The sequence below is a fragment of the Helianthus annuus genome, chromosome 11 (assembly GCF_002127325.2).
Source record: "Helianthus annuus cultivar XRQ/B chromosome 11, HanXRQr2.0-SUNRISE, whole genome shotgun sequence".
NCBI classification, from domain to species: domain Eukaryota; kingdom Viridiplantae; phylum Streptophyta; class Magnoliopsida; order Asterales; family Asteraceae; genus Helianthus; species Helianthus annuus.
In genome coordinates, this window is record NC_035443.2 from 99,117,362 (window position 1) to 99,130,374 (window position 13,013).

A 13,013-nucleotide genomic window follows, 5' to 3' on the forward strand; every position below is an offset into this window, starting at 1 on the left:
CAACTATTGTGCATACTACCCCATCCTTTAGACCACAACAATCGGGTTTTCAGTATTCAAACATTCCATTTGGGCAAACCTCGGGAATGCAAGGGGGTGATTATGATGAGGGATTTGAAGACTTTGAGGGGTATGAAGATGATGGGTATGGTTATGGAGATTATGGTGATCAAGGGGATTTTGGGTATGTTCAGAGTCAATCTCAAGGGATGGCGAGTGTTGGTGGAATGCAACATCAACAACTTATACCACAACATATTCGGCCAAGACCACAAGGGCCACCAATGCCACAACCGATTCCATTGCAACAGGTCCGGCCACAACATGTACACCAACAACCATTTCAAAGACCGCCTCAGCGCCCACCGATGCGACCACAACAGTTTCAACAACCGATCGCACCACAAGGGCAAGTACCAAGACCGAATGGGCCGATTATTCCGAGAGGTAGGTATGGTGTGCCACGAAGACATCTTAGAGAAAATGCAAGGGGAATAGAGGCACATTTCAGGCCAATCATTACTCAAAACCCCTCACCGGTGGTTATCCCTCACAACAACCAAGGGAGAACTTTTGAAGTAAGAACAAACTCGTTGCAAAGTTTACCGAAGTATAAAGGGTTAGCAACGGAGGAGCCGTATTTCCATCTAGAGGCCTATGACTCAATTTGCAACACTTTTGGGAGTCAAGGTTTTTCGGCCGATGAAGTCAAGTTAGTCTTATTTCAGTTTTCTTTGGAGGATAAGGCAAAGAAGTGGTTCTACACTTTGCCTTCGGCATCAATATATACATGGGGGGAGATGCAACAAACCTTTTTGGATGAATTCTACACCGCCCAAAAGACCAATGATGCGCGGAAGGGGTTGAGAAGTTTTCAACAACAACACGGTGAGATGTTCCATGAGGCGTTTGAGCGTTTTAACATGATGATTAAAAACTGCCCTCATCATGGGATTGAGTTATGGGAGTTAATGAACGCTTTTCATGAGGGGTTAAGTGCCGAAGATGCACGGGATTTAATGTCTATCACCGGAGGGACATTTGGAACGAATTATGAGAATGAAGATTGGGAGTTTTTGGAGAGTATGGCAACTACATCAAAAAGGAAAGCCCAAGCTTCGAGGAGAGCCCGACCGACAACTAACCGACCACAAGTGCATGCCATAGATGAAGGTAATGTTCAAACTACTAATCAAATTTATGATGTGTGTGCTTTGTGTAATGAAATAGGTCACGCGGCTGAAAATTGCCAAGGAATGTTGGAAGGGCAATATGAGGAAGTTCATGCGGTCCAAGGTCAAGGCCAAGGAGGAGGTGGTAGGAACTACAACAACATGAATTCTAATACCTACCACCCCGGGTTGAGGAATCACCCGAACTTTAGATATGGGAACCCGTCAAATCAAGCGAACCCAAATTTTCAAGGTAGCCAAGGTAATTTTGGTTCACGGCCATCTTATAATAACCAAGGTGGGTACCGGGGCGGAAATAACCAAGGGTATCAAAAACAATACCAAACGGGTCAAGATCAAGGGGGATCTTCGGGTGGAAATGAGGTGATGGAGATGCTTAAAAGCATGCAATTGGAAATGCAAAAGCGAAATCAACTTGATGAAGTGCGGATGCAAAAAGATGAGGTTCGTGATAAAAGCATCCAGTCACTAACGACTCAAATGGGGCAATTAGCAACCGATGTGGCGGAACTAAAGAAAGGTAAGGGTCAACTTCCAAGCGACACAAAGGTAAACCCTTCACATGGTTCGTCACGAGGTAATGTTAATATTAACCATGTTAGTGTGTTAAGAAGTGGTAAAGAGTTTAAGGCCAATTTGTCACCCGAATTGGTCGAGGGGGTGGTTGAGGACATCACGGGAATGGAAAGTGATGATGAACTTGTACCGGTTAAACCAAAAGAAACAACTATTAAAAAACCGGGGTTGGGTGAAAGTGAAAAAAGTAAAAATGAAAAGAATGAAAAAATAGAGGGTGAACCGAGTCAAGTTCCATTCCCATCGGCTTTACTTGACCCGGGAAAGAAAAATTTTATTGTGTCAAGGGGTCCTCAAAAAGAGGAAATTTGGGATATGTTCAAACAAGTTAAAATAAATCTCCCACTTCTTGATGCAATAAAACAAGTTCCCGCTTATGCAAAATTCTTAAAAGAATTATGCACACAAAAGAGGCAAAACAAGAAAAAAGTGCCTAAGCGGGTAGATTTGACCGGGCAAGTGAGTGCGGTGTTGAATGGGGAGCTTCCTCCTAAGCTCCAAGATCCGGGCACGCCATTGATTAATGTACAAGTTGGTAATTTTCAAATGGCTAAGGCGTTGCTAGATCTTGGAGCCGGAGTTAGCATTTTACCGGGGGGATTATACGACCAATATGACTTTGGTCCATTAGCACGGGTGGAGACGATGGTTGTTTTGGCCGATTTGTCTCACAAGTTGCCCCGGGGTATGGTTCAAAATGTTATTGTTAAAATTGATGAGTTTTACTACCCGGTGGACTTTTTGGTTTTGGACTACTCATCGGCGGACCCTAAACAACAAGAAAACATAATCTTGGGTCGGCCATTTTTAAGCACCGCGCATGCTATTATCGATTGTAGATTTGGTACAGTTGATATGGCATTCGGAAATCGAAAAATGCGTTTGAATGTTTTCACTAACAATTCTAATGCTAATGGTGTTGATGAGTGTTTTATGGCAGACATAGTAGATGGATGCAACCCGCATGAGTATGAGGAGGATGGTTTGGATATTTGCCTGTGTGACTTTTCTGAACAGGTACATGCTTATGCACTACGGGTTGAAGAGGAGGCACAAGATGTGATGGCGCTGAAAGAAGGTAGACCACCATGGACCCATCAATTCGAGGGTCTACCGGTGGAAATCGATTCGGGTACAAAACCATCGTTGGAGGAACCACCAAAGTTAGAGCTCAAGGACTTGCCGGGCCACTTGAAGTATGTATTTTTAGGGGATAATGACACTTTGCCGGTCATTATTGCCTCTAATTTGGAAGTGGCACAAGAGCAAGCCTTGATGGAGGTGTTAAAAGCGAACAAGGGTGCTATTGGATGGACGATTGCCGATCTTAAAGGAATTAGTCCATCCATCGTCATGCACAAAATTATCACAACCGAAGATGCCAAACCGACACGAGAAGCTCAAAGGCGGTTGAACCCGAACCTAAGGGAGGTAGTAAAAAAGGAGGTAATTAAATGGTTGGATGCGGGAATCATCTATCCGATTTCGGATAGTGCTTGGGTGAGTCCCACCCAGGTTGTGCCTAAGAAGGCCGGCATTCAAGTAGTCAAGGACGAAAGTGGTGAACAAATTGCCACCCGACCGGTTACCGGATGGCGGGTGTGTATTGACTACAGAAAACTGAATGCCGCCACTTCTAAGGACCATTTCCCGCTACCTTTTATTGACCAAATTATTGAAAAATTGTCGGGTCAAAAATATTATTGCTTCTTAGATGGGTATTCGGGTTATAATCAAATTGCCATACACCCGGATGACCAACACAAGACCACCTTCACATGCCCATAAGGCACTTTTGCCTTTAGGCGAATGCCGTTTGGGTTGTGTAATGCTCCGGCAACTTTTCAACGATGTATGATGAGTATTTTCTCGGACATGGTTGGAGAGTCGCTCGAAGTGTTCATGGATGATTTTTCCATTTTTGGCACTACTTTTGATGCTTGTCTCAACGAATTGCAAAAGGTTTTAAAAAGGTGCGTTGAGAAAAATTTGGTGCTAAGTTGGGAGAAAAGTCACTTCATGGTGCAAGAGGGCATTGTGTTGGGACACGTGATTTCGGAAAGGGGGATGGAGGTGGATAAGGCAAAGATACGGGTAATTTCATCGTTGCCACCTCCTAAAAATGTTAAGGGTGTACGGTCATTCTTGGGACACGCGGGTTTTTATCGACGTTTCATTAAGGGTTTTAGTGTTATCACCAAACCCTTATGCAATTTGTTATTAAAAGATGTCCCGTTTGACTTTACTAATGAATGTATGCAAGCGTTTACTGTTTTGAAGGAACATTTGGTCAAGGCGCCTATCTTGCAACCACCTGATTGGTCAAAGCCGTTCGAGATAATGTGTGATGCAAGCGATACCACTATTGGTGCAGTTTTGGGTCAACGGGTTGACAAGAAGCCGGTGGTTATCTACTATGCAAGCAAAACTTTATCCGAAGCGCAACTTAACTACACCACAACCGAGAAGGAATTACTAGCGGTGGTGTACGCTTTGGATAAGTTTCGCTCGTATATTTGGGGAAGCAAGGTAGTAGTTTATTCCGATCATAGTGCGGTTCGGTATTTAATGGAGAAAAAGGATGCGAAGCCGCGTTTGATTCGGTGGGTTTTATTGTTGCAAGAATTTGATCTAGAGATCCGAGACAAGAAAGGAAGCGAGAATGTAGTCGCGGATCATTTGTCTAGGATTCCGGTAGAGGGGACCGATGATGTAAGTGAAATCAATGAAAGTTTCCCCGACGAGCAACTGTTAGCCGTGTCCACTTTTGTTGCCCCGTGGTACGCTCACTATGTTAACTACTTAGCCACGGGTGCCATTCCGACCCATTGGACCAAAAAGCGTCGTCAACAATTCATGGTCCAAGTGAGGCAATATATTTGGGATGAGCCGGATCTCTTCAAGATCGGACCGGATCAAGTTATTCGGAGGTGTGTGCCTGAGACGGAAGTGTTGGAAATTTTAACGCACGCCCATTCGTCCGCTTGCGGGGGTCATTTTAGTGGACATAAAACGGGTTATCGGGTACTATCTTGTGGGTTTTATTGGCCCACTATTTTCAAAGATGCAATTGAATTTGCCCGGAATTGTGTAAATTGCCAAAAGATGGGTAGCATATCGAAGAGGGACGAGATGCCACTACAACCAATCTTGGTTGTAGAGATATTTGATGTATGGGGAATAGATTTTATGGGTCCGTTTCCAAATTCGAATGGCTTCCTTTATATTCTTGTGGCGGTAGATTATGTCTCGAAGTGGATTGAGGCTATTGCAACGCGCACAAACGACCATTCGGTTGTTTGTAAATTTGTTCAATCCAACATCTTCTCGCGCTTTGGAATTCCGCGGGTCATTATAAGCGATGGTGGTTCACATTTCAAAAACTTTAACTTCGGAAAATTGTTGAAGAGGTATAGCGTGAATCATCGAGTCGCAACACCTTACCATCCGCAAACGAGTGGACAAGTCGAAGTGTCCAATCGGCAAATCAAGGAGATCCTCATGAAAACGGTAAGAACGGACCGAAAGGATTGGTCGAGCAAGTTGGATGATGCTTTGTGGGCGTACCGTACGGCCTACAAGACTCCGATTGGCACAACACCTTACCGGATGGTGTATGGTAAGGGTTGTCATTTACCTATGGAGTTGGCGCATCGGGCGCATTGGGCGATCAAGACAGTTAATGCGGATTACGACGAGGCAGGTAAGTTGCGGAAATTACAATTGAGTGAGATAGAAGAAATTCGAGATGAGGCGTACGAATGCGCATCGGCTTATAAGGATAAGCTAAAGAAAGTACATGATGCGAAGTTACGCAAGAAAACGTTCGAAGTGGGTCAGAAGGTTTGGTTGTACAACTCACGGTTGAAAATGTTTGCGGGCAAGCTTAAAAGTAAATGGATGGGTCCGTATGTTATTCGACGAGTTGGGCAATTTGGTGATGTGGACATCCAAGATGAGCAAACGTTGAAACAACAAACGGTGAACGGTCACCGCTTGAAGCCGTACTTGGAAGGAAATGACATCAATAACTTGGAGCTTGACAAAGCGGGCTACATCCTACGCCCGGTTGAGGAGGAACAATCTTAAGAGGCCCAGGTTTGGTGGTAGTGTACATAGTAGTTTCATTTTGTTTTGTTTTGTATTTTTGCACAATTGCCATAGCTTTTCGAAGTCCGTGTTCGAAACAAGTGTGGGGAAATTCGGGTCGCGAATTGCTCTTACATCGTGTTGAGGACAACACGGGATTTTTGAGGGGGTAGGGTGATTTTTCCAAGTTTTTGAAATAATTAAAAAACATAAAAAAATCGAAAAAATAAAAAAAAAAAAAATCTAAAAAATTTGGTCACATAAATTCCAAGTTTTATCAAAAGAATGGATGCCCAGTGTCCACCGTAAATTACGGTGGAGCCGTAATTTACGGTGGGAGTTAAAATTTTTTTGGGATTTATGGTGTAAACCTCCTGTTTTACGGTGAAAATTGAAGATTGGAGTTTACCGTAAATTACGGTATTGCCGTAATTTACGGTGGTGAAAAAAATGGTTGGAGTTTACGGTGGAAACAACCTGAATTACGGTGAATATTTGACATCCAGGTCTCACCGTAATTTACGGTGAGACCGTAAATTACGGTACGCGATGAATCTGTCTCCGTCGGCTGGGATTCTGCATATACATAAAAAAAAAAAAAAAAAAACGAAAACAAACAGGATTTCACGTGTATTAACCCTAGCCACTTATTCATTCCTCACTTTTCACCAACTTCTTCTTCTCTAAGACCCACATCCTCCTTCTTCTTCTTCCACCTTCTTTTCTTCATAAAACCTTCAATCCTTGCCCAAATCAAGTGAGGTTTTGGTCTCAATCGACTAATTTTTCCCAAGCTTCGTGATTGTGAGGAGGAATTCCAGAGAAAACGCGGTTTTGGGGTCGAAGTTTGAAACCCTAGGTTGAGATAATTTGGGGGTTTTGGGATTTTTAGTTTCACAAGCATCCTCTCATCTTGAAACAAGGTATGAACACTTATTTTACTCTATTATGGAGATGCATTGTGAAAAAACAAGGTGATTTAGGTTATATGTTCTTGCCCACTTGCTTGTTGCTAGGATATGAGTATGGAATTGTTATTGAACATGGTTGATGGTTGTAGATGTAGGAATTATGGTTAAAGTAGTGAACTTTTGGGATGTTCTACATTGTAGAGACACTATGCCCAATTTTTGAAAAATCCTTGATACATTTTGGGTTCACTAACATCTACAACCATGGCAACAAGCAAGTGTGGGGATGATTTGTGAAGAGAATGTTAATTTTTGTGTTCTTTTGTTGTTTCTTCATGTGTGTAGGAAATGGCAAAGACAAAGGAAAAGCCGGGGTCAAGTTCATCCTCGTCAAGAGGCAAGGGCAAGGAGAAGGAGCAGCCATCGAAGAAGAGGCAATATCTTGGTAGGGTTAGTGAAAGCGAGGAAGAGGAAGAGATGCAGTTAGACCCAAGTGATAAACCGGTGTGGAATTCGGGGTCGTTGGATGACCAACCCGAAATTTGGCAGCCAACTCTGTATAACGACTGCATGAACAAGTTAAAGAATAAAGCGGCCGCATTCATCTGTGAAAGAGATGTTGATGAGCCTCAGTTGGGCCAGTTCGGGGTGTATGACAAGTTCCGTGCTTTGGGTTGGGAAGGAGCACTCAAGTGTTGGGATAAGGATAAGAGCAATTTGTTTTTGACTGAGATTCAGGAGTGGATGGCAACGCTTAAATGTCACAACTTCCACAGGCCATCACAAATGAAGTTGGTTGGGACGGTACATGGGGTACCAGTTGAAATGTCATTCGATACGTTGAAGAAGTTGGGAAAATATGATAGCCTTCCAACTAGGGAGTACATGATTCCCACGCTTGATGATTTATTGCTCAAACCCGAGAAGCACGTGACATGGAACAGTATGTTGGCTGATTTGTTTTTGCCCGGTAGGTATGGTGGCGTGTTATACCGAAAAAATCTGAAGATAGAAGCCAAGCTCTTGCATACGATCTGTTTACTTAATGTCATCCCAAGGAGAGGGGATAAAGAACAGGTGAGGTTTCCAGAGATACCTGTTCTGTATTCATTGATGCACGGGTCCCCACGGTTTCCAATACGCTACCTGATTATGCACCATTTGTGGATATGCCGGAACAAATACGGGAGAGACATTGTCCCGTACTGCCGCATCATAACGGGCTTAATGAAACAGCAGAAGGCACTCACATCTGAAGACCGCGGTTTAACGAAAAGGCACTTGCCTTTTACTTTGGATAGGTTGGGAAACGTTTGGACATACACTTCGTCTGAACGTTATCACAAGCTGAAATCGGAGGGTCAACGGTGGAGGGCGTTGAAATTAGGTGCAAGGGAGTTGTTACCGGGAGAACCGGATGAACCTGAAAGCGATGAAGAGTTAATTCCGAGTGGGGATGATGATTACGCAGACGAGCCAACGGGTGGTGCAAATGTTGGTTTTGGGGCTTTTCATGGTGGTCATGGTGGCACATTTTACGACTATGCGCAGCAACCATATGAGCCGGGGTGGGCTTATTGTGGTTCAATGCAGGAGGTGATCGAGAGCCAACGCCCGCCGGCGGCCATCTTTGATACTTGGTCGGGTCCGGAGAGGTCGTTATTTGATCAAGGCACGCGGAATAGCGCTAGTATTGAGCGGGCGCTTAAACATAGCTTCGACCGCAATGAATCGTGGCACCGGACCCACGCATATTCGCAGGAGGTGGAAATGAATAACCGATATCACGATGATCAGATGAGGCGGATGCATGCGGACTGGCATGCTGGGAGGCCGGTGGTTGAGGATCCACAACATGTGGATTATGCCTCATTGCCACCATATGATGGCAGCGTTTCGTATGCGACCCCACAGCTCCACCATTCCCAGTGGCTCGATCCACGACAGCAAGAGGGACAACAACAACAAGAGGGAAGCAGTAGCGGCTCGTTCGGGTTTGGAGAATGGAACGATATGATGTCGTCCATCTTTGGGCCCCCAGGACCGCGTTATTATTGATCAGGTGGTATTCTCTCTCTTGTATAGTTTGTATATATTTGTTGGTTTATGTTGATTATGGTGGGAGGATGGGTGGTGATTGATCATATGATTGATTGTTGGGTTTGGTTGGTTGGTGGTGTTGTGTTTAAAATGAAAAATATAAAAAAAAATATAAAATGAAAAAAAAAAAAAAAGAAATTTGGGGTTTGAGATGAGAAGCTTCTTGTGGATGTTGATTGAAGTAGTGATCAAAACCTCCTAAGCCATACATTGGGGACAATGTATCCCAAGTGTGGGGATGGGGGGAATTTTTTGAAGATTTTTGAAAAAATTTTAAGCCGAGCAAAACAATGTGAAATCTTGTCGCCCCAATTTATCCCCAAGTCAATACACCGGCAACCCTTATTACCCTTTTCATTCTTGGTAAGAGTTGTAGCCACACGTGTATATAAATAATCTTTGATGAGAGTGGCTACGGGTGGGGGTGCGTTAGAACTTGTGCTTGAATGCAATTTGAATCTTTGTTAGACATGAATGTAGAAAGGATAAGGGCATTAGGTAGCCTCGTCGGTTGTGTGAGTGAGTGTGGGATTTGGGGGGTTGGACCTCATAAGTTATATATATGAGCATGGTAGTGAGAGGGGCGGGGGTTTGGTCATTTAGTTGCCCAATTTTGTGCCTAAAGCCTATCATTTGTTTCCCCTAGCTACTTACTTGAAAATGTACCCAAATTTGACCCGGTCTTATAGTATTAGTGATATAATTAGTAGTTTATGAGTTTGAAATAGTCATGGTTAGTGTATTATCGTATTGTGTGATTGAAAAAAAAAAAATGAAAAGAAAAAAAAATGAAAAAAAAAAAAAAAAAAAAGGTTTCATTGTCTTGTATATAGTAGTATGCATTGTTAGTTGTTTTTGGTAGTTGTAATAAAAAGACCGGGTCGAATTTTCGCTACTCATATATATTCCATTTCCTACCCATACACCTAGCCACATTACAACCTTTAAGCCCCTTTTGATTTGCATTCATGTTTGACCCGTTATAGGAGGATAGTTGATTCAGGTACAAGCTTATGATTGCGCAACCACCCGTTTGCCTAGTGTGTGTCTAGCTTATCTTTGCTAGTTTCCACTTGTAGCCGAGAGGAGAGAAATTGTGAGGGGTGTATTGCTTGGGGCATTAAAAAGGGGGTTGGTAAAGAAATTGCATGATTTGTTTGGCTGATTTGATCACTTGTTTCGAAACTATGTTGATGAGTTGCTTGGGACAAGCAACGGTTAAGTGTGGGGATGTGACGGGTGGTCCTTTGGACAACCCTTAAGTATGTTAAAACATGAAATAATCCTCCATTTAGCCGTGTAATTATCTTGGATTAGATAACTACGATGCTTATGTTTCAGGTGCGAATTAGGAGATAAGAGATGGATAAAAGGCAGCTCATGAATGCTTTGGTGGAAACGGGTCGAGAGAAGAACACAAGACGAAACAAAGGAGACAAGGCTGCTGAGTACCGTAAATTACGGTCCTACCGTAATTTACGGTAGACATGATTTTTGTTGATTCTTGCACCGTAAACCAGGCTTGACTCACCGTAACACTTTGATGACCACCGTAAATTACGGTGGAGCCGTAATTTACGGTGGTGCCTGAACGTGAAAAGTGTAACTGCCACAATATACTCGTTTTTTGTGTGTCTTTTGGTATTATCTCATCATTGACGGTTCTTGGAGACTTGGGAGGCGAATTTGGAGTATTTGCTTGCTTTGTGAACAATTCTAAACATTCGGTTTGTGTTTTTAATTCGTATGAACACTAGATTAATGTTGATGATGATTCACCGAGCCATGTCCGGCTAAACTCTTCGGTGATCATCTTAGGTGAATGTTTCTAAGACTTTTGTGTGTTAAATTTCTGCATTTCTAGAATGATATCTTGCGTTGCTTGAATGTCATGGTGTATGTTTGATTGATTGTAGCGTGTTAATCTATATTACAATTTCTGGTCTCGATCGTACGTTCTTGGTGCCGTTGGCAACCGAGATATCACGGGAAGGGTTAGGGTTGGTTATTGGTTAATAGGTCATCGGGAAACAACCTCGCATTATCTAATCCGAGTACTTTGTTCCCTTTTATCACTTCAATCACACATACACGAGTTATGTCTATGTAACTCTTTCTAGTGAAATTGCACACAACTGTTCGAAGAAACTGAAACCTAGGGTGATCACTGTTCTCTCCTAATTGTTTACAACCTACTTTGATTTGAATTAGTTCTTAAGTTAGTTTTCCAAAACAACAATCCACAATCTTGAATTTTAAATTTCTGCAATTTAGTTTAATTTTAGTATAAATACAAAGCTACACAATCAACACATTTTCCACATACTCCCTGAGTTCGATACCCTACTACCGCTAACTACAGTTGTTTAGGGATTAAATTTGCGTGACCCACGACATCACGTCAACCACGACCGCAGAACAAAAGGTTAGATCTAATGGGTTTCAGGCAACCACACTTGTGACAACCCTCACCAAACCAGGTATCCATACAAATTAATTAATATTTAATTAGTGCTTAATTGCTGTGCTTGATTACAATTACGAATAAACTGCTTTCTGTTTTCTGATACACACATATTCATGCATCATACTGTATCACTGTCACTCCATTTATTACACACAAAACTATAGTGACAAACTTGATGCACAAAAGCACAGTTAGCACAGTGAGCAGATAACCCAGTAAACATGCTGACATTGCCAGCACTAGACAGACATTGTCTCTGAGGCCAGTATGAGCCGGGAATAGATTACTACACTAGTAGGGAGTGTAGGGAGATGAGGATTATAAAACTTCGTCACTAGGTGGTAGATATAGTGACCGGATGTGCCTAAAACATACTTTAATTACAAAATTCTGCACTTTATACAAAAATTCAGCATTTAACATAACTAGTAAAGTGCAAAAACTTGGTAAAATAATACTAGACACTTTCCAAAGTGTTGGGAATTTATTGTGTCACTAAAAACACTATAAAAGACACTTTAAATGCTTACTTAGCACTTTAACGAATCAATATCCAACTGAACAACCGGACTTTACCCGGAACATAAAAATATTACCAAAGACATTGTTTTTACTTTTCTGGACTAGTTAGGGTCCCCAAACACCCTAACACCCTTTATATTATAACACACACTAAAATATACTAACTTTATCATTCTAATCCTAACTAGAACTTAACTAACCATTGCAAACCAACCCTTACCCCCCACCCCCCCTCATTCGAACGGTCCACAAGGGTGGGGACACACCCTTATTTCTTGATTATTTTATTCCTACATGTTACATATCTAGAGAACATATTATTTGATGGATAATAAGGAAATGGTTTATAAGTAAACTCAAGAGTTAATCACCTTCATTTAACAAAACACCCAACCAAGCAAGCTCTCTCTCTTTCTCTCCCTTGAAAGCTTCGGCCGAACATAGCCCTATCACCACCACCATTTTTGGTTCTTGTTCAATCATTCTACATACATACAAAGGTCCAAGGAGCCCAACAACGAAGCTCGGTGCACTCGGAAGCTCAAGAACCTCTCTAGATTTCTTTTATCCACCTCGTTTACATCTTGTTTCTTCCCTAGCCTCGAGCTAGTAGTAAGTGCCTCTAAACATCCTCTTGATCTTGTTTAAGGTGGTTAATAAGTGATTTAATGGTTAAAAATTAGAAACACTAAAGAACATAACATAAAGTCTTGAAAAGAAGATGAACAAGTTGGATAAAGAGAAACTAGTTGTGTAAATCTTGTGAAACTTGTCTAGTTGTGATTACTTGATGTTGTTTGTTACTAAAAATGGGATGGATCATCATCTACCCATACTAGATCATGTTCAAGAACATGAACTAGTAGTATGTTAGTGATAGAATTATGAAAGATGATGAAACCTTCCATCCATGAAACATGAACTTGTGTAACTATAATTTTTCTTGTAAAATAAGGTTCTAAACTAGTAGATCTAAAGATCTACAAGTGTTTTTTTCGGAAGAACCAAGCGGAAAATGCTAGTTTTCTTAAAACCCGGATATTTTATAAACAAGAAGCATTTATAGTAACCAAACAAGTGTGTAAACACTTGTGTAACAATGAAATTTCGTAAAGAAATATTTTTGTAAATTGTGACAAGAAGTTGTTAAACTTC

General features: G+C 41.9%; 1 protein-coding gene and 1 non-coding gene across 2 annotated transcripts; one reads left to right on the top strand and one right to left on the bottom strand.

Moving 5' to 3' along the window:
- Positions 1 to 849: 849 nt before the first annotated feature.
- LOC118484492 lies at positions 850 to 955 on the bottom strand. Its single transcript, XR_004873603.1, has one exon. It is a non-coding gene; the product is annotated as a small nucleolar RNA R71 (small nucleolar RNA).
- A 5,683-nt stretch (positions 956 to 6,638) lies between these two features.
- LOC110865411 lies at positions 6,639 to 8,946 on the top strand. Its single transcript, XM_022114657.2, has 2 exons — positions 6,639 to 6,781; positions 7,115 to 8,946. Exon 2 carries the CDS (start codon positions 7,118 to 7,120, stop codon positions 8,825 to 8,827), a length of 1,710 nt encoding a protein of 569 aa, XP_021970349.1. The 5' UTR covers positions 6,639 to 6,781; positions 7,115 to 7,117; the 3' UTR covers positions 8,828 to 8,946.
- Positions 8,947 to 13,013: the final 4,067 nt, after the last annotated feature.